This window comes from Takifugu flavidus, chromosome 20 (assembly GCF_003711565.1).
Source record: "Takifugu flavidus isolate HTHZ2018 chromosome 20, ASM371156v2, whole genome shotgun sequence".
NCBI lineage: Eukaryota > Metazoa > Chordata > Actinopteri > Tetraodontiformes > Tetraodontidae > Takifugu > Takifugu flavidus.
In genome coordinates this window covers 9,930,819-9,957,210 of record NC_079539.1, presented here as the reverse complement: position 1 = coordinate 9,957,210, position 26,392 = coordinate 9,930,819, and the positions used below count along the sequence as shown (strand labels likewise).

The 26,392-nt window shown below is 42.5% G+C and overlaps 2 protein-coding genes across 3 annotated transcripts in view; both read left to right on the top strand.

Moving 5' to 3' along the window:
* The window catches only part of cacna1bb (calcium channel, voltage-dependent, N type, alpha 1B subunit, b), a 103,413-nt gene extending 83,995 nt beyond the window's left edge, over positions 1–19,418 (top strand). The window contains 16 exon segments of the mRNA XM_057018007.1: positions 415–480; positions 1,720–1,811; positions 1,903–2,053; positions 2,549–2,676; positions 3,693–3,789; positions 7,020–7,125; positions 7,240–7,347; positions 7,579–7,691; positions 7,793–7,986; positions 8,408–8,537; positions 8,612–8,722; positions 11,186–11,224; positions 12,659–12,914; positions 14,805–14,839; positions 14,842–15,030; positions 15,118–19,418. Coding sequence (XP_056873987.1) covers positions 415–480; positions 1,720–1,811; positions 1,903–2,053; positions 2,549–2,676; positions 3,693–3,789; positions 7,020–7,125; positions 7,240–7,347; positions 7,579–7,691; positions 7,793–7,986; positions 8,408–8,537; positions 8,612–8,722; positions 11,186–11,224; positions 12,659–12,914; positions 14,805–14,839; positions 14,842–15,030; positions 15,118–15,690 — 2,388 coding nt within the window. The 3' untranslated portion in view covers positions 15,691–19,418.
* Positions 19,419–20,359: 941 nt separating this feature from the next.
* Positions 20,360–26,392, top strand: part of si:ch211-196i2.1 (collagen alpha-1(I) chain) — a 49,260-nt gene continuing 43,227 nt past the window's right edge. Inside the window, exon 1 of one of the 2 annotated variants that reach the window (XM_057019255.1) lies at positions 20,360–20,552. In XM_057019255.1, coding sequence (XP_056875235.1) covers positions 20,441–20,552 — 112 coding nt within the window. In that variant the 5' untranslated portion in view covers positions 20,360–20,440. The remainder of the gene's footprint in view (positions 20,553–26,392) is intronic. The other variant, XM_057019254.1, reaches the window with a different exon arrangement.

The window sequence follows — 26,392 nt, the reverse complement described above, 5'->3', positions numbered from 1 at the left end:
TGTGAAAACAGGCGGAGGCGCACTGCAGACTGCTCTATATTACCAGGGATAAGCCGGGTTAATTGTAGCGGTGTCAGCTCCAGCCGAGGGAATTTACAGCAGGTTTCACGTCAGCAGGGAGTGCTTTTAAGCCCAAGGAAAATGGACAGTGTCTGCAGAGTGTTAAAAGGTAGCAATTTAATTACAACAACTGTTCCCCTGCTCCTCTCAGCGATGTAAATCGCCGAAGAGAACTTTGCAGTGTCAGACTTATGGTTCAGGCTCCTCCTGTAAATTAGACTGTAAAATCATACAAGGCTGCGAGTCCTCTGTGGAGAATCTGATTTGTGGAAGGGCCAACTCAAATGAGGATTTGCAGCGCTGTATCCATGTGTTGTGAAGGACAGTGACCTGATCTGTGCCCTTTTTTTACAGGCTCTGCCGTATGTCTGCCTGCTTATTGCCATGTTGTTCTTCATCTATGCCATTATTGGAATGCAGGTAAGTTGGGACACAACCAGCAAAGCAAAAGGACGACACCAACACCTTAGCTAATACAGGCTACAGCACGTAAAGACAACGACTGCAGCTTTGCCTTTATATTCAACCCCACTTGTTGTTTTAGGCTGGTGGTGTTGTAAAGTCAGGCCAAAGGATAAGATACACGTTACACAGGCCTCTCAATAACAGCATTTAGGTACTTGGAACTACATTTTGTTGGTTACTTCATATGTTTGTTACCCTAAATTGGATGGATGGATGGATGGATGGATGGATGGATGGATGGATGGGTGGGTGGGTGGGTGGGTGGGTGGGTGGATGGATGGATGGATGGATGGATGGATGGATGGGTGGGTGGTGGGTGGGTGGGTGGGTGGATGGATGGATGGATGGATGGATGGATGGATGGATGGATGGATGGATGGATGGGTGGGTGGGTGGATGGATGTTTCTGCCTACTGACTAATCTCCTTGTCTCTCTTCATCTATTTAAACCAGTTATGTGGGCGTTCACTAGGGTTTTATAGTTTGTGGAGTACCATATATGGTAATAATGCACATTAGTGATTACATCTTTTGGGATTTTCATAAATCTTTTTGCCAGATTCCTCTACTATTACCATAAAACTAACACTGGACAACAGCCCCATGGAAATGTTGTATCATTTCACCAACTGTATCGGAGGAATATCTTAGTTCAATTGTCTATTTTCCCACTGAAATAACAATTTCTTTACTTTCTACTCTTCTTATTCTGGTCTGTCCCTGCTGAACAAATGACATTCTCTACATGCGAGCTGTCAGAGGTGTCCACAGTGGTCAGCGAGGCGAGCAGGATGAACATGCTGAGGGGCAAATGAATATTTAAAACGCTACCTCTGGTTTGGATTGACAGTTGGGTATCAGCGGTTGTGACGGTTGTCCTCTCCCCGTCCACCTGCTGTCCAAAATCACTGACCAAGTGACACTAACATGGTGCTTTTACATGTGTTTAAAAAGAACAAAAGAATATCGTGGTCCAAAATGAAACGCAGAGGATTCCCAATTGCTCTATTTCCCAACCCTTTTATGTAAAGAGGGTAATGTTTTCAAGGATTCTAAAGACATAGATGCAGACCCTGTTAGGTCTCAGAATAGCCTGCAGACAGCTGGAGCGCCTGTGTGCTGTGGTGGCTCATTAGAACGCTACAGCCTGTCTGTGGATATTGCTGTGAACCACCTGCTCTCCTGCTTCCTCAGGTGTTCGGAAACATCGAGCTGATTGAGGAGAGCGCAATACATCGTCACAACAACTTCCAGACCTTTTTCCAGGCCTTGACCCTCCTCTTCAGGTTTCCAACGTTATATTCCAAGAAGACCTATTGCCATCTCCTGCTAATAAGGAGCAGCGTTGACTTTAACTGAAATGCGTTTGCTCCTCAGGAGCGCCACGGGCGAGGCGTGGCACGAGATCATGTTGGCGTGCCTGAGTAACCGCCCCTGCGATAAACTCTCAGGAACTGTGGGAAATGAGTGTGGGAGTGACTTTGCCTACTTCTACTTTGTCTCCTTCATCTTCCTCTGCTCCTTCCTGGTCAGTACTTAGCATGTTTGGTGTACATCTCTTAATTTCTCTTTGCTAATTCCAACAGCGTGAATTCCTGTTTTGAATTTGTACTCAACTGGTCTCACTCTGGGACCTGCAGTTTGCCATGGTCATTAACTTTTGGGGTCTGTGTCCCTTATTGTCTTTGCTGAATGAAAATTCACCTTTTAAATACCCGGGTGATATTATCTTACCTCCTAGCAACAAAAACTTGAAGTGAGCATCAATCAAATGGTGGTTACCATGGATAGTGCCTCGGCGACCGCATGCGTCTGATGCCTGCATCAGATCCACGTTAAATATTGACTTTTTTTGACCAGCTGACCCAGAACCCATCCAGAACGGGGACCCTATGCTCCACCCGTTGAGACGCACATGCGCAGTTGTGCATTTGCTATAATAATAATGAGAGGAATCTCCCTAGGTGCCAAAATCATGAATCATGAATCATCGATCCTATACTCTTGTGCTTTTATTGACCAGATGTTGAACCTGTTTGTTGCTGTCATCATGGACAACTTTGAGTATCTGACCAGGGACGCCTCCATCTTGGGACCCCATCATCTCGATGAATTCATACGTGTATGGGCTGAGTATGACCCCGCGGCCTGGTAAGAATTTCAGCTAAATTGACTTTGCATACTGATAAAGAAGAGGGTTTTTGATTGGTTAGACATAATAATACTTTAATAGAATGATCCTGTGATGTGGGGCTGAATGTAAGCAGAATATCTACAAACTCTATAAATCCAGCCTTTTGCATGGTGTCCATTTGGGCCTCTTTGCTTCTGAATCTGGTTGCCAATGATTCAGTAAACAGAAACTGCTCTCACTGGGAGCAGTATGCTAGTTTATGTCAGTGCATTCTAATTCAATCCTGGCTTAATCTTCCTCAAATTATGTAAGGCCCATGTGGCAGGGAAGAATTGATTATTTATTTCACTGAGTAGAAAGCCGCCGCTGTTTTGCATTCAATGAAATGCCTCCACGATCAGCATATTCTAACCAAGCTTGTCAAGCATTGTCGCTCATTTCACTCAAACAGGCAGGTTTCACTCCTTTTAACAATTACTAAATTTACACTGGGTGAAGGTTTTCTGATGTTCTGAGCCTCTACACACCAACACAATGTTGAAACTGACTCACACTGACGAAGACCGCCCGCTGCGTTGGCTGTGGTTTGCTATTCTATCACTATTAAATTGATCAAGGAACAGCTTGGAGGAACATAGGCAGCTCAGCAGCTCATATGTTCCACAGCTGTGTGAGAACCTCCATCGATTAAAACAAGGCAGAAGTTCCCACATTAATAGTGCGGTTCTCTCTTGAACTGAAATGATCTCTTGAACTTTGATTTTGCTCCAGACAGCCGTGCAGTTCTCCCATTGACCCGACCAAAGGAAAAGATCACGTGACAGTCCGAGCCAACCTTTATAAGTTGCCTTTACATTTGTGACTTTGTCGCTCGTCCTTCCGATTTGCTAAACGTCACCACAATGACACCAACCGTCGATGATTTCCGGCCTTCCGATTGTTGTGTAACAGGCAGGCAAATGTTAAAGCTGCACATCTGATTCATTTAAACATAGTGTGACCTAACCTCTTCACAATGTGTTATCTTTTACAGCGGGAGAATTTGCTATCAGGATATGTACAAATTGTTGCTTTTTATCTCACCTCCCCTGGGCCTGGGGAAGAAGTGCCCCAACAGGGTGGCTTATAAGGTTTGCACTCCCCACACAGTCCTGTTTTTAAAGGCACTGTGGCTTTTCTCGGACCGTGAACGTCCGTCCTCATTCCCCGTGGTGCCAGAGAATGGCTCGGCACCACGTGCACACTATCATGCACTGACTCTCCATAAACCGGCCGGCAGGTAACCATGGCGCGTGCCAGGAAACAATGCCCCCAAGTCAGACTCGAACAAAAGGCATCAGCTGCTGTGTCTCAGATACTTTGCGTGGTCCGAGCACAGGGGAGTACGATTAGCCAAAAGTGAGCATTGTGTGCTTTGTTTCCATTGTGGTTACTGCAAAAACATCTTAGCATGCTGAAAACGGGGTCATTTAAAGGAATACTCCTCTGATGATCACTTTCCTTTATCTGGTTTCTGCTACTGCTTTTAAAATGGAACCCTTGTTTTTAAAGGAGGGTATAAAGGTAGCTACTTTGAGAAGCAACTTTAATTATAAAGGGGTATTATAATGGCTGCATCTGAAGACAGCATCAAAGCTTCCAAAGTAAGGTTCCCAATCACTCCTGCGACATGATCCATTTTTCTCTCTACACTTTTGTCTGAAATGTAAAAAGCAAAACATAGTGTTTGAATCCGAGCTCACCCAGGGATCCGTGAGAGGGAATTTCTAATTTAGCCTTGCTCTCTACTTACTGCATCATTACACTTGAGTATTTTGGAGGGCCTTTCAGCTTTTTTTTATACCTAGTGTTGCGTTTTGTTTTTTCTTTGTTTTATTTAATGAGGTTGGCCAAATAATCAGACATAAATTAGTGAAGCAATTAAGAGGTTCTGCCTGCAGGTGACAGGACCGTTAACCCTCCTGTGATGAGCAAAAATGGAAATGAACTTTGAAATATGTCTGGAATGAAAGGCCCTTGTGTTTTGTATGCAGGGAGGTTATGCTGAAGGAGTGATTTGAGAAGAGGGAGGTGTAACTTTGAATATTTCTGTTCAGAAGGCCATTTTCAGGGGAGTGTTCCTTTAACACCGCTCCACCATCTCCCTCCATCCAGCACCTCTCCACAGGGAGTCCTCTGGAGCCTCCGCTCCTCTTTCCTCCCCTGGGATCCTTTCCTGAACCCTGAAAACAAGCTCAGGTGGCATTCCAGATCATCACATCCTGGAAATCTTATTAACAATGATTTCTGTCTTTCCCCCCTCCCATTTTCTCTTCTGATTTTTTTCCCCCAACATTGTGGTGATGCAACCCCCCCCTCCGACCTTCTGTAATCTTCATCCCTGCTTCCGCCCGGGAAGCGGCCGCATAACGTACCGCGATATGTACGAGATGCTCCGAGACATGTCCCCTCCACTAGGTTTGGGGAAGAAATGTCCCCCCCGTATCGCCTATAAGGTAGATTTGGCCCTTTTCCTCCTCCTTCTCGCTTACTGCTGGTTTCCTGCTGCCTGCTGTCAAACATCTTCAGGCTGCTGTCAGTGTCACGGTCACTTCCTTCTGGCCTGTTGTTGTGTTGTTCTTTCTGTTTATCTGTGCTGCTGTCACCTCGTGCTTGGGGGGGTGTGTGTGGAGGTTTTACAAGAGGGCCACGCAACACTGACCAAGTACAAACGGAGGGGAGGGTTGAAAAAGTGTCAGCAGAAGTTCAGAATTACAAATCGAGCACCTCCAAGAATTCTCCTAATCTCCCAGATAGTCAGAACCAGGTTTTCCAGTTAAGTGACAATATTCCCATCTGTGAATCCCCAAAACTACACACAGTCCCACAAGACCACATCAAAATATACACAAAGACACGCAACAATGATTTGTTGGAGAGGCTCACTTAAGAGGTACAGGTACATTAACACATTCGGTTAGTTTTTATATGATAGACTTCAATGAAAATCCCAAATATCCACACGGACAACAATGGTAGACAAGTGAGCTGACAGTCAAGTGTGCAGCACAAGGATCCCCGGGTAGTCCTGGTGCCAGCTGCTTACCTCTTAGCATGCAGAGAATGCGAGTGGTTCTGGTGCATGCACTGCTGTCAAAAGCAATCAAACAGCCCTGTCCTTGGCCCAGATCAGTCCAGGCCCACAGAGCTCCAAAAATAACCCCTTTTTTGTGAATTGACAGACTGAGACAACAGACACACGGGGAGAGCAGTAGTAGTGTGACAGGACTACGATAGGCTGTGTATTAGAGGCTTTCTTCAAACCGCCACCCCTCACTGTTGTCTCCTTTCTCTCAGCGCTCTTAACGCTCTGCTGGTTAAACTTTCTTCCTTTCAAGAATCTCCCCCCGATACAAAATACCTTTTTTGCTTAATTTAATTTCTTTCTCATTTTAAGTCCAGGGCTGAGTTCCACACTATCTGCTTGCATGTGTTCTCTATATGTGCTTTGGAATTAGGAGTTTCCACTTTCCATCACCTCCACTTTCTGAAGAAAACAACAGGTTTTGGCATGCTGATGCTCTCCGGTCCCTCTCCTCTTCCTCCTCCACTTCTTCCTCCTCATTGTCCCGCCCCCTCATTGTTCTTTTTCTTTTTTCAGCTTATAAGAAATGTGAATCACTGTCTGTTTGGTGTTGTTGATCGTTTATTGTTTTATTTTTCCACACTGGCTGTGAATGTGAAGTCAAGTCCAGTTCATTTAGAGCCCAAAATCACAAATGCATGTGTTCACCCATGTGTTTATATATCGATCAATTCATCACGTTGATCCCATATTTACTTTAATTCACTTTCTGAAATACTGTACAGCACACAGCAGTGTGATTATAGTGATAAACTAACATTTCTAATTGTGTCCATGCAACTAAAACTGCATTTCAAACTAAACTGCTGCAAAGATCACTGTGCTAAAACACCATATAGCTTGAGTTGAGGTGTTTTTTTTTCTTTATCTGTCAATAGTGCAAACCCCAAAGACATGTGACATATATGGAAAAAACATAGGTATAGTGTAAAAATTTGTCATGTATTCAGATTTTTGTTCTTTTTTACCTCCTTGGACAATTGTCACAATATTATTGGATTATTTTAACAATGAAGAAGATGTTAGAAGCAGTGAGGCTCTTTTTTCCCATAAAGGCAACATATTTAAAATGTCTTTGGGTTTTGGAAAATGCAGACTGGACAAATTTGAGGACCCGTAAGTTCCACTTTGATCCTTGACGCGTAAACGCAGTCATGTCTCGGCCTCTTTTCCTTGAGCTGTTGATATGTTGTTTCCGGTTCATGGGCCTGTCCTCTTTGCTTTCCTTCCTACCAGCGCTTGGTGAAGATGAACATGCCCATTGCAGATGACAACACAGTGCACTTCACCTCCACACTGATGGCCCTGATTCGCACGGCCCTTGAGATCAAATTGGCATCTGGTAAGAACGCGAATGCACAAAACCCTGAATTCCTGGAGGCTCCCATGTGAATATGAATGGCAGCCATCTCTCTGGAGCAGATTGGATGTGACATGTTTGCTGGTGTTTCCCCAGGGGTTTTGGTGCAGCGTTTGTATGATGCAGATCTGAAGAGGGAGATAAGCCGAGTTTGGCCCAGCCTTCCACAGAAGACAATTGACTTGCTCGTGACGCCACATAAATGTAGGCCACCCTCCCTTTTTGCAGACGCAAACTCGCATCTTTCTGTGCGATCACACATTTTATTTTTTTTCTAATACATGTAACAAGTTTTGCAAATTCAGTAGAGTCCAGGAATTTGCATAGTTACACAGTCTTCTGTACGTCCAACTCTCACTGTTGGGATGTTTGATGCACCAATACCTCCATCTACTGGCCATATGAAGGAATTGTCTCTTCCTCTGCTCTTTCCAGACAACGAGCTAACGGTGGGAAAAGTTTACGCAGCTCTTATGATTTTTGACTATTATAAACAAAATCGTGCCAAGAGACTCCAGCAGCAGCAGCAGTCTTCAACTGGACCTCAGGTATGATCTGGAAAAATTGTTATACATGTGCAAACGGGGAGCAGTGTCACACATGTGTCTCATTTATTTAAAAATGTTTGTCTCTCTGTTCCATCTTGCAGAGTAAGCTGGGGGCTTTGTTTCGCCCAATGCTGCCCTTCACTCACATACGAGAACCTCCTCTAACCAGCCCCTTTCAGCCCCCCAAACCCCAGCCAGAACCAGAGACGAAACCTGACACACTACCGACCACCTCCACCACTGTCGGCACCACAGTCACAGCTACCGCCACCACCTCAACTACCAGGGATTCAGTGTAAGAGTTTAGTTTCACAGTTAGCTCGAGCCAAGTTTCTATTTTGCTCTCGAGACATAATTTTATCGAAGCATGAAATGACGTGCACGTCTGCGTACTCAACTTAAGTAAAATGCCCTTAGACCTGTTTCTGTCTGAAATGGCAAGCAGCAAAGTCCATGAGCGTATAACAGGGATGCTATTAATGAAAATAGCATTTAAATGAGTCAATTTTAACAAACGTTCAAGTGAGTTCACATGGACACTATGTACAGCTGCCAACTGAGCCACCAGCTGATCGTCTCTACAGAGATAAAGAGAATATCTCATATGGCTCTGAGATAAAAAGCAAAAAATATGGTCCCTTATTATTCCAGTCACTCTTTGCCGTCCTGCAACAGGTGAGTTGTCAATGCTTCTCCCTTTGCTCTTGTGTATACAGACAAACCCGGAGGAGTGCTATTAAGCATTCCCAGTCAGGGGATGTTTCTCAGGCAACACAAAGGCTCAAAGGCCGGAAGAAACTCCAGCGAGGCCTGTCAGAGGATGTGCCATATTGCACCAGACCTCAGGTATGCACCAATACAGCGCCTGAACGACCACGCCGTCACCACCCACGCCATCATTCTTCTCCATGTGCTTTCAGGAATCAGTTGAACTGAAGCAGGTGGATAACATATCGGACACGGATGAATATCTGAGCCTGGACGGTCACGGCAGAGCGGCATCTTTGCCACGACTCAATGCTGAGTACTACGTAAGATCTTGTTTATGTGGACGCACGCACCTTTGTGATTCTATCTTATGAGGACTTTCATAGACATCCTTTATTACAGCTCCCTACCCTAACTCTCTCCACCACAACTAAAATGAACCCAACCCTGAATCTAGCCTCAACCTTAAAACCATGTTTTAACCCTTAAATAGTCATTTAAAGTTGTGAGATAGAGACAAAATGGCCTCACTTCCCAAAAACTAGAATTTTGGCGCTCAATATGTAGCAGGTAAAACAACACACACACACACACACACAGGACATTTTCCCATCCATTCCATTTAGCTGAAAGGGAAAGTAACACAATTAGCATTCTGCTCAGGGTTTGTCTCCAGTACATTGATAATTTAATGATGATGTGTGTAACGTGTTGTCATATTATTGTCTCCTCTTGATGAAAATCCTTATATTGTAATTGAATATGCTCCCATTGTTCTGAAACTCTGCCAGAAAGCAGAAGTGAAACGTGTCTACACACAATATCTATCAGAACCAGTTGGTGCAGGAGTGCAATCAGATCAAAGTTTCAACGTTGTATTAAGCTCATTATGGTATGCATTCCAAACAGGAAGTGAATCTAAATAACCAGACAGGTTGGTAATCCGAGCATTAAAAAAGCAATACAGTGTATTATTCTACAAACACAAAGATTAAGAAACAAAGGGTACAAGTGAAAAACAAAAACTGGAAAACAGTAAAAATAAACAACACAACAAACACATCCTAACAGTGTCTACCTAGATGACCTGTTTTTAGAATTCATTTTTTAATGGTGTTTTTGATGTTAGCAAATAATCACAGTAATTCTTGTGTTTATATGAATGTCTTTCTTTTCTGCTGTATTTAAATGTGCCTTTTGGCCTTGTTCCGATGTGAGACACAACGGCTGCTCTTGTCTGCTGCACGGATGTCTCTCGTTCTCATTGTTGTTCCTCTGTTTACTTGTTTCACCTCTGTCGTCTGTCTGAAGTCACCTGTGTAGCTTTGCTGTTTGCTCAGTCTTTATTGTCAGTTCCTCTTTTCCAGCACTTGGTCCTTTTTATGTTTGTATTACTTTTTGAACTTTCACTCTCTCTCTCTCTTTTGATTTAAGAAATAATGCTGGTGCTATTCTGTTTTTACTATTGTCCTCAAAGTCCATGACCTTACTCCCAGGTCAGCATCGACACTATCTTAGAAGCTAGACTGTTCTCCAGTTTTTTTCTTACAGAAGAAATCTTTGGTCATAATTCTCTAGCCAGGTAATCTGTTGATTTTCACTTTCCTCAACCATCAGAACCAATCCAATCTATTTATTCATCCAATGTTAATCACAGATTATTTCTGGTGGATATGCGGTGCCATCAGAAAAGCAGCTTAAAAACAGCGAAATGTTGTCACATTCAGCTTCAAACCATGTTGAAAAGAGTGATGTAACAGTGTAATCACGAGGAGGCGGGAGTGTGCAGGCCTTCAGGAAAGAAGGCATGATAGCCCAGATCCAGTGAGCACGTTGTGGCTAGATCAGTCCGGCACCACACATCGACAAGTAGGGTAAAAATGTTAATTTCCCCGATATATTGGGTTTACTTCGTTGTTTGATACTGCAAGCACAGCACAAGCTCCTGGGATTGTATTTGTACACATTTGCGTACATTTGCATATTACATAAATATTTTGTTTCACCAAGAGATTTAGATTCAAGATTTAACATTTTGATTTAGATTTAACATTTAGATTTTGATTTAACATTTTGATTTAGATTTAACATTTTTATTTAACATTTAGATTTAGATTTGACATTTTGATTTAGATTTAACATTTAGATTTAACATTTAGACTTAACATGAAAATTTAGATTTAACATTTATATATAGAATGTACATTTACTTGTAATATTTAGTATTTACATTTAAAATTTACATTGAAGTAAAAAAAAAAAAAATCACACCACCCTTGGTTTTATGCAAATATGACACAATGCTGCTGTTAGCATGACCTGCTATTCAGATGGCATCCCATAGCAGAAAGCCAACATTAAACCACCCTGCATATAGTACAATTTTAAAACCTGTAAAAATATTGACATTCAATGATTTCTGATGCTGTGGCCCCTCTGTATGCCCAAAATGAAAGGCTAGGAACATTACCTTATTTAAAATATATTTATTATTTGAAACACGCAAACATTAAAAGCTTGCTCCTAGCTAATTCCATGCGTTTTCCTGATGTCTAATCCTGTAGATTCTATTTCTATGGATAACAATGTTGGCAGGGACAAACACACACAATCCGCTCGCTTGATTGAAACATATAGTGTTTGAATATATAGTAAGAAAACATAGAATATCATCAGCTGTACATGCTCTTATCTCTTTTCCCTCCACTTTTATTTCCCCTTTGTCCTAATTTTTGACACACTGCTAATGTTTTGCCCACCTCCCTCTTGTGTGTGCTGTCTGATAGCGGAGCCACCCTCGCCACGCCCCTGGGACCCACCTGGCAGTATGTACCACCTGTTGCACCACCTGTCTCTTCTTCTTTCTTTCTTCTCCTCTCCCCTCTCATTGCTTTCCTGTTTTCTCATGTCTGTGTTTGGCTCCATATTGAGCTCACAGCCTCCCACCATAAAGAACACGCACCATTTGTTCCACGAATGGTTTGAAACTCTCATGACACCTGGAACAGAACCCAACGTAATCCAGGGCACATCAGCCGCCATCTCTCATGCTTTTCAGCTCTGGTTTATTCAATTTGAATATGGTTGTTTGTGTGTCATTATGTAGTCAAGTAGAGGTGTTTCAGTGGTTTTATTTATTTATTTATTTGTTTGTTTGTTTGTTTATTAAGAGTATGTGTGGTTGCAAAACAAGGCAGGGACAGCACTGCCTTCTTGCTTTGAAATAACAAATTCTCTCAAAACTCATCAGCCTTATCTGCCATTTGTTGTCTCTCAGTCTTAAAATCTTGTGCTTTTTGTAACAAGAACATCAAACAATAAGACAATTCGGCTAAATTCTCACTCTACAAATTCATATAGAAATTGAAAGGTGTAATAAGTGGTGTATATATACATATATACACACACACACACCATATATACACCACATATATAGTCACACTTCTATATATAAAGATATATAAAGATATATGGTCAAAGTAAGATTTTAAGACTGTGTTTTCAAAAATGAAACTAATACTAGTCCCAATACTTTTGTATGTTTGTGATATTGTTCCTGACTGTAGCTCCATGTGTAACTGTCGGATAGGCGGAGGAACAACAGCCCCACTGTAGGTTTTCAAAGAATCTGGTAAAACTTTTATTAAACAAATTCCGCTTGAGGATATAAATGAAATCTGGCCAAATCCTGAAATCCTGGAGTTGTGATGTGGTGCGAGCTGCTGTCCCGCTCACCTATCACAACAGTGTATCACCTGATGGTTTGTTTGTTCAGGAAGATAAGAACAGGTGTGGTGAGTGTCAGTGTAGTCTCCTTCACTCAGTTTGTATTTCCTACTTTACTTTACAGTCGTACTGTTTCAGCAACTAAAACATTGGAGTTCCTCCTATTTAATAGTGAACATGGTGCACTTTTTTAAGAGTTAATTATAACGTGCATATTTTTAAGCGCGGCAGAGGCCAGTTCCGACACCCCACCTCTTCTTTGTTCACGCCTGCTAGTTTCCAGGTTTTGGAAGGTGAGCACAGGTTAGTGTTCCTTGTTGTCAAATGTTTCATCCACCTGTTGGCTGGAGGAGGACAGGTTGATAATCGGCTGCCGGCAGCTGGTTGTTCCATTTGTGTGTGTATATTTTCTGTTTATGTGTGTATTTTTACGTGAGCCTGTAAAAGAGGTTCGGCTGAAACGGCCTCATCCACATCTATACCATCTATGACGTGTTTCTTCACATATCTGCCCATTTCTCTTTCCTCCTCAGCCGATTGTTGACCTGAGTCCCATAAGGCGCTCAGCGTCCTCGCTGACACAGCATCACCAGGATGTCAGGCTCAAAGACTTCGATCTGGAACGGCCCGACCTGGCCCAGTCCCTGATGGGAGCGGGACAAGTCCGAAGCCAGGACAGATCACACCATCACCACCACCACCACCACCGCTGTCATCGGCGCAGGGACAGAGACAAAGAAAAGAAGCAGAAGTCCATAGATAGACCCGTGCAGCCATCAAGCACTGTTGGTGAGGAAGTCAGACTTTTATTTTCCACAAATGTGGCAGTTGTTCATCAATGTTTTGGGTTCCCTCCATTTTTTTAATGTCCACTTTTAAAGGTGTATCACGTTTCACCACCCAGAGTTAAAACTGATACCAAAGAGCAACAGAATCCATTTAGAGCAGAGGTGTCAAACTCAAATACCCAGTGGGCCAAAATTCAAAACTGGGACAAAGTCACGGGCCAACATTGATATTTATTGAAAAAAAATCTTCCTCCAGCTATAAAAGGGAACCTTTTGATATGGACCCAAACTAGTTTTGCTCAACAACTGAACAAGGAACAAGGAAAGCTTAACACAATACAATATATAATTTATTATTGCACACATGCAAAATCGAAATTCAAATAAAAAAACACATCACGGGCATTCATTGTTTCTCTTTTAAATTTCAACAACAATCTTTTGCCATTGTAAGTTAATGTAATGTAAATCTAATGCCTTTTAATCTCTTCTACTTTCTGGCGCCTTTGTGGCATTTCCAGGTGTTTGTGCTTGTCCTGGTGTTGCGTTTTATAGTGTCATCTGTTGTTGTTCTCCTTGTAATGCACATTGGCTCCACATACAAGACAGACAGGTCCGTCTTTTATATATCTAAACAGATATTCGGCCTCCTACCTGTTCAGAAAGGTCCTATTTTCTGCCTTTCCTTTAATTATTTTTCAGAGGGGTAGTGCCAGAATTACCATTAGCATATAAGGTCGCTATGACTACGTCCTCTCTCTTGGTGCTTGGCAAGCCACAAATTGGTGCATTACCACCGCCAGCTGATTTTCACACCAAAACACCAGCAGAGCATTCTGGTATTTGTAGTATTAGTACATAGGCTTTAAGCAGTAATACCGGCGGGCCAGCTCTAATAGTCAATTGGTATGGCTTCGCAGGCCCAATATAATTACATTGCGGGCCAAATTTGGCCCACGGGCCAGAGTTTGACACCTATGATTTAGAGTGTCATGCATCAGGTTGTTGAGATGCATGTGGTGAAAACAGGCATCTGTATTGCCTTACAGATGGCATTTTCACATTACTCGAAATTCTTTATTACATCATGTTGCTCTGTTTGCTTTTGGATGGAAAGAATGATTTTATAGAGGTCACAATATTCTGCTTGCAGTTGTTTGAGCAATAGCGTTACGGATCATCTGCTTTGCTGATTAGGCTTGATTAGGCTGATTTTGACCTTTCCTAATAAATTCTAAGGAGGCAAGTGGGTGTAAAGGTTACAGCTGCAACCTGCACTCAAAAACAGCTGAATGTGCAAGAGAGCATAAAAATAAATATAAATAATGCTATTAACATCATGCAGCAAACAGTGAGGTAATGGTCACGTTCTGCGAGGACAAAGGATTTTTTTAAAAAAAAAATTTGTGTGTGAGGCCAGCAGCTGGGATTTATGGCTGAGATCAAAGACCCCAGTAGACAGGCCCAGTACGGGGATTTATGGATGAGATAACAGAGCTTCCAGCGGCGCTCTTGAGAAAGTAAGAGAGTCCCTGTTCAAAGCCTTTTCTTCTCAAAGCATCGCTGAGTCATTGGGATGATGAATAGACTGCTGTATTTTTGTCATCACGTTGAATCTAAGACCTGGCAACACTCCAGGAAAGAAGAATGTGTTATCATCACAGCGCTCTGCTTTGTGCCAAACATTCAGACATACGTTAGTCCTTCAAATCTCCTGAAATTAAAACCAACGTCTCCTAAATTTATCCTATTAAAACTGATTCAAAAAGGAAACCAAAAATGTAGATATCCGGGCTCTCCTTTCAATTATCCCGCAACAAACATTTCTAATTGTGGCCTTTGAAACCCAAAGCGTGCTTGACTTCTCATTTCCTTTCTGTCCATGTTCAAGATTCGTTCACTGACCCTTCGGCTCAAGGCTTGTCGAGAGAGAGAGATCGAGGGAACGGGACCGCAGCCGGCCGCACGAGAGGAGACACCACTCCTCGGCAGGAGAGAAGCAACGTTATTACTCCTGCGAGCGCTACAGCAGCAGGGAACAGTGTCACACCAAGTCAGCCGGTCCCAGTAGATCCACATCCCCCGGGGAGGGCCAGGAGGTTGCTTTCCTCAAACAGGTCTGCCTACGTGCCCAACAGTCTGTACATACATACACACCTTTATGGTATAGTTTACTGATTTGTATGTATTTATTGTTCCCACAGTATGGCAGCACTGTGGTTAAAGCTGGCCCTGTAACGCTCCCCTCCGGTTCGACCACGCCGGGTCGTGGTCGCAGGCAGCTGCCGCAGACGCCACTCACCCCTCGTCCCGCGGTCACCTACAAGAGCGCCCACCCGTCAACTCTCCCCTCTAGTCTCAGCACCACTATGACGGGACACCAGACTCGCTTCAGCCGTGGCCTTTCAGAACACGAACGCCTCGTCGGGGTCCAAGGCGAGACGCTGATGCCGGTAACCTGCATTGGATCGGACCCTAATTTAAACAGGCACCCGGAGGTCGCCCCTCAACAGGACCTTCTCGAAGAAACAGAGGACTATCATGACACTGTGAGTAGCCACGGAGTGGTTTGCACTGCCAGGACCACGCCTGTCTCCACCACAGCTTCAGTCTCACAAGGAACTGCTGCGGCGCCCATCACGTCGCCCCCGAGGCAGGGCCGGGCTGGGGCGATGCCTAATGGTTACCACTTTACCCTCGGCGTGAACTCTGCTTCTGGGTCGGGGAGCCGGGGAACAGGAAGTCTCAGGGAGAGGGAGGAGGAGGACTGGTGCTAACATGGTTGATTATCAGTATTGTACAGTGTTCATGTCAGGTCCATTGAGCTGTTTGGAGGCCACGGGACTAGAACAAAAGGAGAAAATAGCCAGTGGAAAGTGCTGTAAATGGGGATATGAAATCATTCCAGCTTTGTCTTATAACGTTCCTTTTTATACAACAAACTGTTTAAGGAAAAAGAGACATTGAAGAATTTTTCTACCCCCTTTACTTGCACTGAAATCATAGCACACATGAAAACCCTTAAATATCTTGCCTTGGCCAGTAAAAATCAGTGTTGGAGCTGAAGACAACACCAAAATGTCCTCATTCTTTGAGCGAACCTAGGGACCTGTGCTTCAGGCAGACCTGTAACGCCTCATTCTAGGTGGTCATTTGGCTGCTCGCAACACGATTTTTATTTTTGTACGTTTGCTTTTGTTCGAGGTTTGTCACGTGTGAGAGAAAAAGACTTTTCAACCATCATGCTAATGCTACCACCAAATTGTTTACCTCTTTGACCACATTCTGACCACAATTCCTGTTGGTCTTAAAATTCTACCACGACAAACAGACACTGGGAGTAATGTGAAAAATAATGGCTGGGTTAAAAGAGGTCTTGAGCCTTTCTTTGTTAAGAATTTTTTCGTTTTTTTTTTTTTTTTTTTTGTAAATTGTACCACATGTAAATGTTTTGAGAGCATGTTGGGACTTTATTTTCAACGTAACTTGTGGGTGACTACCAAGTGCCTATTTTTCCAAGATGTATTAATATGAGCCTCGTCAAACAGACGGTGTATAGTCTAAAGATTGGAAGTAGGTGCGCGGCTAAAAAGACATAAAGAACGGTTGAAATTGCTATCATGGAGTAAAAAAAAGACGTTTGTCCTGAATTCATGGTCAGTACGTGAGAACGACAGATCCAAATTAAGCAATGTAGTGCATGCCAGGGTCTTGAACTTGTTGAAAAATAGTGTCTGTACTTTTGCTTAAGGGTGTTGTGAGCATTTGCCTTTCTCTTTAAAATATACTGCCAGTCGGTAGAAACGGTCTCAGATAGAGAAAAGTGCCATTTTCTCATTTTTAATCCCCGAGTTGGGTCATATTGAACATATTGTGTATATTTTCTCTCAGCACATTCATCCAGCTGACGTCCAACTCGTTTGATTGCTAGAACAGTGTGTCTGGATTGGTGGGTGAGGGTACCTGTTTGCAGGTACACAAACATGTGTTGTTGCTGCTGACTGTTGACTTTAGGGCTATGCAACAAGACAACAGTTCATCTGCCCTGTAGCTTTACCGTCTGGACTCTCCAGACTCAGGCTTTAGTGTGACTGTGACCAAATTTTGCATTTAGGTTTAAGGTAAATGTAAATTTTAACATATGATGTACAGGTAAGTGACAATAAACACCCGGGTGGAAACAGTGTCAACGCGATTCTGAATCAAAGGGCATTTCTGTCACTGAGGACTGCATGGCGAGTGACTGCGTAGCTTCCACCAAAAGTGTGGAAAAAGAAGAGTTCAATGCTTCACAATCTTCTTTCAAGCCTTGGATCAAGTACTGTCAAATAATCCCTCGGTTATGAAACTTTTTTTCACTTTATTGACATAATCTCTCGCCAAAATTGCGTGTTTGTGCCACTGACGATTAACAAGGTTAATTGAAGCATTTACTTTGGCTTCCATCCAACCTGATATAAATGATTGGGCATCCACATGATTATTGTAACATCAATTGCTGCTGTTGACCATTTAACTATCAACGCCTGCCATTTGGCTTCTATGCATTTAAAAAAGTAGCATTATGGAATTTCACCTTACTGCTGATGCACAGTCACGTCAAGAACCTTTGGACTTCTCATGCTATTCAAAATAAGATATATAAACATGAATTCAATTCAATTATATTACCTGTTAAAGCATTTGGGCTTATTATCATGACAGGATCACCTCAGACACTGTACAGCTGAACCATTTCTTCTCCACTATTTGCAGGCTTTAGCGTTAACACGGGCATTTTGCCACTGAGATTTGGCAAAGGAATTTTCTGTGCTTCGTAAAAAGAACTAATGATTCCAAACTAATTAATTAATAACAGCAAATTCATGTTTGCCAACATTTCTCATTTGGCCATGACATGATGCTGGTATTTTAAACATGAAAAGAGACTCTTTTTCTACTTATCGATATATTTTTCTCCTTAAAAGAGACAGAGATGGATTTTTTTCTTCATTAAAAAGGCCACTTATGGACAGGAGTATTAAAATAAAACATCTATCTGGCACTGGGGGCTTTTATGGACAGATGTGTAGGGATTATTCCCACCACCTCCAGGGAATGATGAATACAAGATATACAGTTGAGCCGGCGGCCTGACTGGCGTCTCGTCTGGTGCCGAGGCTGGAGCCATTCTGAGATTGAGATTGTTCATCTTTATGCAGAGTTACCGACAGATAACAGACTTCCCAGCATCTTATGAATCATGATGCAGTAGACGTAACAATCTCCTCTTCCACTCTCAGTTTAGGCTACATTTTGTTAATATTCTGATGATGTAAATATTTGGATCTGTCCAGTATTGTCCATGTCCATGCTGGGTGTAAATTTAAAATAATTGCTCCATTTTCTATCTAAGTTGCATCTATTGTAAAAAATAAAAATAAAAATAAAAAGTACAGTTGCAGTAAATCTAAATGATCATTATTCGATTTACTTTGTCTGGTTTGACAGTTATACACCAATTTAGCCACAATATTAAAACCCAAGGACAGGCAGTGAAACTAATCATGTATTTGTTCATCCATTTCATCATCTAGGAGGTCTGTCCATGTAGGACAGACCAAAATATGCCCTATTTCACATATTATCACTGGAGAAAATAGCTGATGCTACACTGTAGCCTAGTGATTTTTGATTTTTAGTTTTTCGTTAGGTTCTGTCGCTCAATACAGCTCAATTAATAACACAGGGGTACTGTGGTCCCTCGACTTTCAATAAAAATCAATATAAACATCATAGTTGTTTTTGCAGGCCTTGTTTCCCACAATCTCAGCAAGACTTTGGTTGTAAATTATTTGCAGCACTTGATCCCAGTGTGACAGTTTGAACCCCCCCGTCTCATATCGCTAAAGTTTATTTCACGCATCATCGGGAAGGAGACGTCGCCATAGCGCTGAGTTCGGATGGCAGATGTGGCTCTCTTGTTTGCAGTTGATTGCTTTGTTGTCTGATGGTCTTGAACCATTTTTGTATGTTGCCATGTTGGAGCAGAGATCTGTAGTCAGTTCTGCAGAAGAATAAAAAAAAAAAAAAAAAGAGTAAGGAAGCCAAACGTTCAGACTTCCCACACGAACAGGTTGCTCTCTTATAGTTTTACCATGTCTGCTTTGCTGGACATGTCCTGTTTGCATGTTCTGAAATTAAAATGTGCATGCGCATTTAAAAAAAAAAAAGAAAAGGGAAAAAAAAGGTACATTGTTTGACTTCATTACATGATTTTTACAATTTGTTGTTACCTGGTTGTAATATCTGACTATCAAAAAACAATGTATCAGATTCAAGTGAAGTGAAAACAAGCTCAAGTCTCATTTTATCTCAGAATCACTGAAGTGGAAACAAAAATCGGAGTCTCTGGAGTGGCTGAATCCTTCGAATCTGTTACCTGACGCCCCCTCTACAGTCATTTCGACTGTACCTACACATTTTGTATGAATATAAGTCCTAAAATAAAAAGCTATGATGATGAGTATGTGGTAACGTTGTGTTTTGAGTCAGTATCAGGCCTGGCAGATAAATATTTGCTTTGGAACTGTATTTTATTTAAGCAGGTGTAATTCAACAGGTTGAACTGGTTGGGTTTAGGAACTTGTACAACTAATAAGAAATTACAATGGTTACAAACTGGTAACTTACTAATAAGAAGCAAATAGCTTAGCCATGTTCGGGGTTAGCTAGCTAACATAAAATAAGTTTTTTTTTTTTTTTAAAAATTATGGATAGGAGAGGAGGAGAGGAGAGGAGGAGAGGAGAGGGGAGGGGAGGAGGAGGAGAGGAGAGGAGAGAGAGGAGAGGAGAAGGGAGGAGAGGAGAGGGAGAGGAGAGGAAGAGGAGAGGAGAGGAGAGGAGAGGAGAGGGGGAAGGGAGGAGAGAAGAGGAGAGGGGAGGGGAGGAGATGAGGAGAGAGGAGAGAGGAGAGGAGAGGAGAGGAGGAGAGGAGAGGAGAGAGGAGGAGAGAGGAGAGGAGAGGAGAGGAGAGGAGAGAGGAGAGGAGAGGAGAGAGAGGAGGAGAGGAGAGGAGAGAGAGGAGAGGAGAAGGGAGGAGGAGAGAGGGGAGAGGAGAGGAGAGGGGAGGGGAGGAGGAGAGAGGGGAGAGGAGAGGAGGAGAGGAGAGGAGAGGAGAGGAGAGGAGAGAGAGGAGAGGAGGAGAGAGAGGAGGAGAGGAGGAGAGAGGGGAGAGGAGAGGAGAGGAGAGGAGAGGGAGGAGGAGAGGAGAGGGAGAGGAGACGGGAAGAGGAGAGGAGAGGAGAGGAGAGAGGAGAGGAGAGGAGAGGACAGGAGAGGAGGAGAGACGAGAGGAGAGGAGGAGATAGGGGAGGGAGGAGAGGGGAAGAGAGGAGAAGAGAGGGGAGGAGAGGGGAGGGGAGGGCAGGGTCCGCTTATACTCATCTGAAGCCGGCTCCCTTCTCTCCAGTGACAGCTGCGCTGCTGCTGTCATCATTGTCGAATCCTTCAGTTTTATTCTCACTTCGCCACCTGATTTAAAGGAACATGTTCACTTGGCCACTTTACCTCTTTGGGCTCATTGTAACACCGCTCGCCTCCGCTGACGGACCCCAGGAGGAGCTGACAGAGGAACCTGGTTCTAGGATGCTTCACATGGGTGAGTTTTAGAGAGTTTGGATCTGTTCTGAATGGTTTTAATCGCTGGATTCAGCAGCGTCTGTCGGTCCAAGCTTGTCAAAGTTTCTCTCTGACAAGTCAAATAACTTTAAAAATATAAAATATATGAGGTGTAACGATGCCTCTGATTTTATTAACCCCCCCAAATTAACACCTCTGTATAGACTCGTGTAGGGTTAGAAATGATCGGCTTGAACTCATAAAAGGCTTTTTATCATATATTTTATATAGGACCTCTTAGCACCTGGATAATGCGACAGGAAAACTCTCACCATAAAAATCACATTTCATTAGTTTTTTGTCACATCTGTTTCGTAAAATCATAATTTTGTGCGAGATGAATTTTAGAATTTAAAACGCACGCACTTGTGAACAACTGCTTTAATATCAATCGGCCTCTAAATGTCGCTGTCGCTGCAGAAACTGCACAAGTTTAAGGGGCTCATTTGGAGAAAGACGATCACAACACATAATTACCTGTTGCTGAGAGTAATTGCCAAAAAAGTGCTTTGCTGTGTGTAGTGTTAGTTTGAACCGTGTCATAAATTATTGTGTTATGACTGAATTCTGTCCTCGTTGGCTTGCACTTTATTCATGTACCCACCTTTATTGACATTTCTATCATTTGAAACACTATTCAAGGTACATCTTTCCATGAATCACTACCCATCTGTGTGTGTTATTTGTCATTTAGTGGTTTTTCCAAAGATTGAGGCGTCAAAAGGGGAACCGAGGAGGTGCGTCATGAAAAAAATGTAAATTAAACTGGAAACATGTGGACAGATGAGCAGAATGTCAGTTAACAACAGCTTTAAGAATCATCAGCAAATCTTCATTTGAGAAGATTAAGATGAATCATGACTTTGTTTGAGTCAAGAAGTGCTAAAACATGAATTACTGGCTGTGACGGGGCCTCTGTCACTGAGACCTGGTTAAAATGTGATGAGTATTAGCTGTGTCTGACCCCTATTGTCAGCTCAGTCCAGTAGGACACCATGAAATGGAGGAAGTTCTGCTCTAGCGTTGCTCCCTCACAACTCTGATGAGTCCATCCGGACACCCTCAAGATACAAGGTCATTCTCAACCTGCAGCAGCTGCATATTGAGTCCATCTTTTAAGCCAAAGCAGCTGTACTGAACACAAACTATGCACCTAGATCTTTTGCCTCTGATCATATTTTGAGCTTTAAACTACTTTAAACCACCGTGACCTCTCGTGGGGTTTTGTAGCGAACCTTCCAACACAACCCTTGTTTCTGTATCTTTCTCCATTAAAAAGGCCTAACAGGAAAAACTCCAGATCTGTCCTTTCTGCATCCCTGACAAGATGAAAGCGTAGATCTTGGCCTTGTACAGTAGCTGCTGACGTTTTATTTCTTCTCGACTTAATTATTGTAATTTAATATTTAGTGCTTTGAAGTGCCAGTTGCCGGTCATTCCAACATGGCCAGCAATGCCAGCTTTGTCTTGTTTTCTCATCAGTGCCTGTAGTCTGGTCTCGATGCTGGATCAGGAATGTTAATAGAGGGACACGAGCGCGCGGATTGAACCTTTACATTTCCCCCAGCAGAGATTTGCAGCAGAATCCGTATATATCATGCCTGTTGACATAAAATTGGATTGTTGCTCGGCGCCAGACTACGTCATGTCTGGATTTTATTGCCTTATGTTCTTTTTCTTTTTTAAATACTGTAGTTTTATCTCAGCATTGGAGAGTCTAAAAGTCGGCGGCGAAGCGACGAGGGCCTGAGCAGGATGAATCGGGGAGGTGAGGGGACAATCCCACTGGGTGTTGAGCCCAGTTGGCTCACCAGTTGGCTCCCAGTATGTTTACAGTTTTCCTGTAAGACGTCAGAGGGAGAAAACCCTGTGTAAACTGTCAGTGTGTGTCGCTTGTGTGTTCTGTAAATCTCCTGTAATAATCTTTTAATGGGTAGTGACTTTGGGTCTCATTTCCCGCTGTTTCGGTGATCTCTTCTGGGATTTTGGGATTTCTATACATACTATGACTCACAAGATGGTGCAGGCTCTTGACAGTGTAAAGACAAGTTTGTAGTTATTTTAGGGATGGAACTTTGATTTTTGACTCCATCCACTGAAACAATGCAATTTCAACGATTTGGTTCCCCACTGCCTGAATTCTGTTCATTGTGTTCGTGTTTATCAAATTAAACACTAGTTTCCCTACTAATGTCAAAAATGGTATTTTCATTAGAAGAAGACGACTTCTGTTCATCTTTGTGCTCAATGTGAACTATATGGGAATCTGTGCTCTCAACTTTGCACCAAACTAGTCTAGTAATAGTATTTTGGGATATGACTGAACAGATAATTATATTATGAGTAGTTGTATCCAATTTTACACAAGTGCTTTGAGACAATTTTGTTAGTGAGCATTTACCCAGGTCACACGGTGCTGTTGTAGACAGAGAATTGCTAATGCTAAATGCTAAAACTAGCCAACTGCGGGCAGTTTAGAAACATTGATTCTCCAGCACCATGAGGGAAGTAAATGACCTAAGAAGGAATTAGTTATCATAATAGGATTGTTTTTTTTTAGTTTAGATGGTTAAGAAAAGAAATTGGTAAAATCCAATACTATTTACTAAAGTAGATTGATGGTGGCATAATAAAAAGGGCAGGGTACACACTTCTTACACTCCCAGAGATTCCAAGCAGTAACACCAATGAATCAACATTTAAAAATAACAAATATTGACTGTCAGTATTTTGTCTAAGGTAGATTGCATAAAAGCCAGAAGGTTTTCCACCGTGGTTACGCATAGTCCAACATCATAAAATAACATGGTTGATTAAGTATAACTATCAATTAACTGGAGGGCAGTTTTTTTGTTGTGCTTTTTAGTGTTTTGTAGTTAGAGACATACAAGTGATACCAGTTGAGTCATTTTGTTAAAATCCCAACAGTCATATTAACCAGTCTGACCTATCAGCATGTTACTTCAGTCTCTTTCAGCAGGTTGATGTGATTATGTCATTGCCAGTACAGTGCCAGGCCCCTAAGTGGACATCTGGGTCTAATTAAGATTGATCTTGGACCTTTGGGCACGGTCAGCTCAGATCTGGAGCAAATTAGCCAGTTTCAACCAGGCGGACGCCTGCTGCTGTGGAATGAACAGTATAATGTTTCCCTACACTCACTGTTTGAGTTAAAGGTGTGTGACCAGTTCCAGCGTATGCTTGGTTTTGTGTAAACTAATGCGGGTGGAAAAACTTTTGGCCCAGAACACATGTTGGAGCAGAATCGCCTTTTTCGTTCCAATGATCCCCTCTGAAGCTGGGAACAGATGGAAGATGAATGGAGTGATTCATATTAAAGCCACTTCAGATGTTTGGTGTTAAGATCTCATTCACAAGGGCTTTTTCAATACTTTTGTTGTGACAAATTTACCTCACTTCATTATGTGGCCCATCACTCAGGAAGGCAACAGAGACATTGCAGCCAATCAGAGAGAGACAGTTTTATGTAAAATGGCAGCATAATGGTACAAACTTGTCGCAGTGGGACCACCATCAGCTCTTCTGTGCAAGAGGAACAGGAGGAACACAAGGAGAACCTTATAAAACATCCACAAAGGGAAAACTTTCTGCTCAACGTGCTTCTTATCTTGTTTTAATATTTTCTTAATCTGAAATCTGTCAGGGAAGTGACACTGAAGTCAAATAGTAAAAGGTTGTGTGCTGGAGAGCCAAACCGGAGTCAATCCATCAGCTGGGCTGACCCACTCAACCTGACTCCACCGGCAGCACAATTTACTTAATATAATGTATTTCTGTATGTATTCTCTATCTATGTCTATTCTCTCCTCTCCTCTCCTCTACCTGTCATCCCTCCTCTCCTCTTCTCTCTTCCCCCCCTTCTCCTCTCTCTCTACCCCCCCCATCAGCAGGAGGGTCCCCTTAAAGGGGAGTTTTTCCTGCCACTGTTGCTTTTCTGGGGTCAGGCCCTGGGATTCTGGAGAGCGCCTTGAAACAATTTAGATTGTAAAAGACACTATATAAATAAAGATTGATTGATTGATTGATTGATTGATTGATTGATTGATTGATTGATTGATTGATTGGTTGACAGTGGTTCATGCACAACAGTTTGTATGACAGGAAATGGTGGTTTTTAACTTTTTTGTAAAGATTGTAATTTGAATTTTTTAAAAACCCGACTGATGTGGGGTCAGGGTCATACACGTTATGACCCTCAGAATATGACTGATACGATGTGTTGCTGTCACTTCAGATCAAAGCTTCACTTCTGCATAGTGTCTTTCATAGCTAATGTGCTGTTCTGCCATATCCAGTCTATGCACCAACCTTCCCCTAAAATAATTTTTCCTATTAAAAATGATGTTTTTGCAGTGGTGTACATGGGCCTGTTAAACATGCCTGTCAGGGAGACACATTCGGCTGTTTCTAATTAACTTTTTTAATGTTATTACAGCAGTATGACAGTTTCCCAGATAGCATTTGGTTTATTTAGGACGTAAAGGTCAAACTGCTGATATAATCTTGACTCAGGGTGAGGCTTCACACCACAGTGAGCGCATGTTGACACATTTTGACAGAGCTCACTGACTCCAGTAAAGTTTTTACAAGGGTTTTTACAAACACTTTCATGACTTTCTCAGGATAATGATGGTGTTATTTTTCTTCCCCTAGCTGTACCTTCTAACCTGCAGTGTAATGATGTCTTTAGGAAGACATAACACAGATTATGGACAGAGTGGAGGCGTTTAACGTCATGATATCAGTCTGGGAAAGTGTTGCATGCGATTAAAGACAAACCAAACTGTGTGAGCTTTATTTTTAAGCGTAGCCTTTTCCAACTTTTTTTTTTTTAAATCCCCTGATTACTTCACCGTGAGACCTTGTTTTGGTATCTGCCACCACGCCTCGGGTGAAATGTGTGGAGACGTGTTACTCCCTCAGCGTTTCGACAGAACATGAATCATCAGCTCCCTCAGCTGTCCGTGAGACTTGACTCTGCTTTTCCCATTTCATGGAAAACACCAGCAGATCCGCCTCACGCTCCCACTCCAGTTGTGTTTATAATGCAAAACTAGTGTGGAAGTCATATGTGGGGAAGCCCGTCTGTCTTCAGCTACACATTCCTCGTCATGCTCATTGACTTTGTGTGCGAGGTATATCCAGAAAGAGGTCTTTACCTGACATTAATGAGCACATTATCAAAGGAAGTTTATTAAATATTGTTCTGTGCAGTAAAGCCTTCATGACTGGAGATTACCAGAGGTGTTTGTTTGTTTACAGGCCTTCTCCAGGTCCAGAATTGGCTGTTTGCAGTGTTAACTTCTCCAGATGTACTTGATGTTTGCATTCTAATGCTCTTTCCTCTCTCATCTGTTCCACAGCCTCCATAGGTGTGGTCCAGAGATGGATCATTCCCCAGAGCAGGAAATGCATTGTGCCTTACTCAGTGAGAAATGAAATGCCTCTCATGCAAAAGTGTCAGCTTCACATCTGTAAAAACACCCATTTATGTTGGTTTTTGCTGGGCTCTGGAGCTGTGAAGACTGGAAATTAAGGTTTCATCAGAAGAAAGTTACATATATATGCGTGTAACTTTTACACAGTTGCTGTTGGTTATCAACATCATCTCGGAAATTCTTTATTTCATGTTAAGTACCTTTTATTTTGGGGCTGATGGGTTGAAGGACAGATGCTGGAGCTGATCCCAGCGGTCCCTAGGTGAGAAACGGGAATACACTCTGGATGAATGTATAGCTTTTGCCAACCCTTACTGTATGTTCTCGTTTAGTCTTGATCATTGTTGAGATTTTTCTTCTC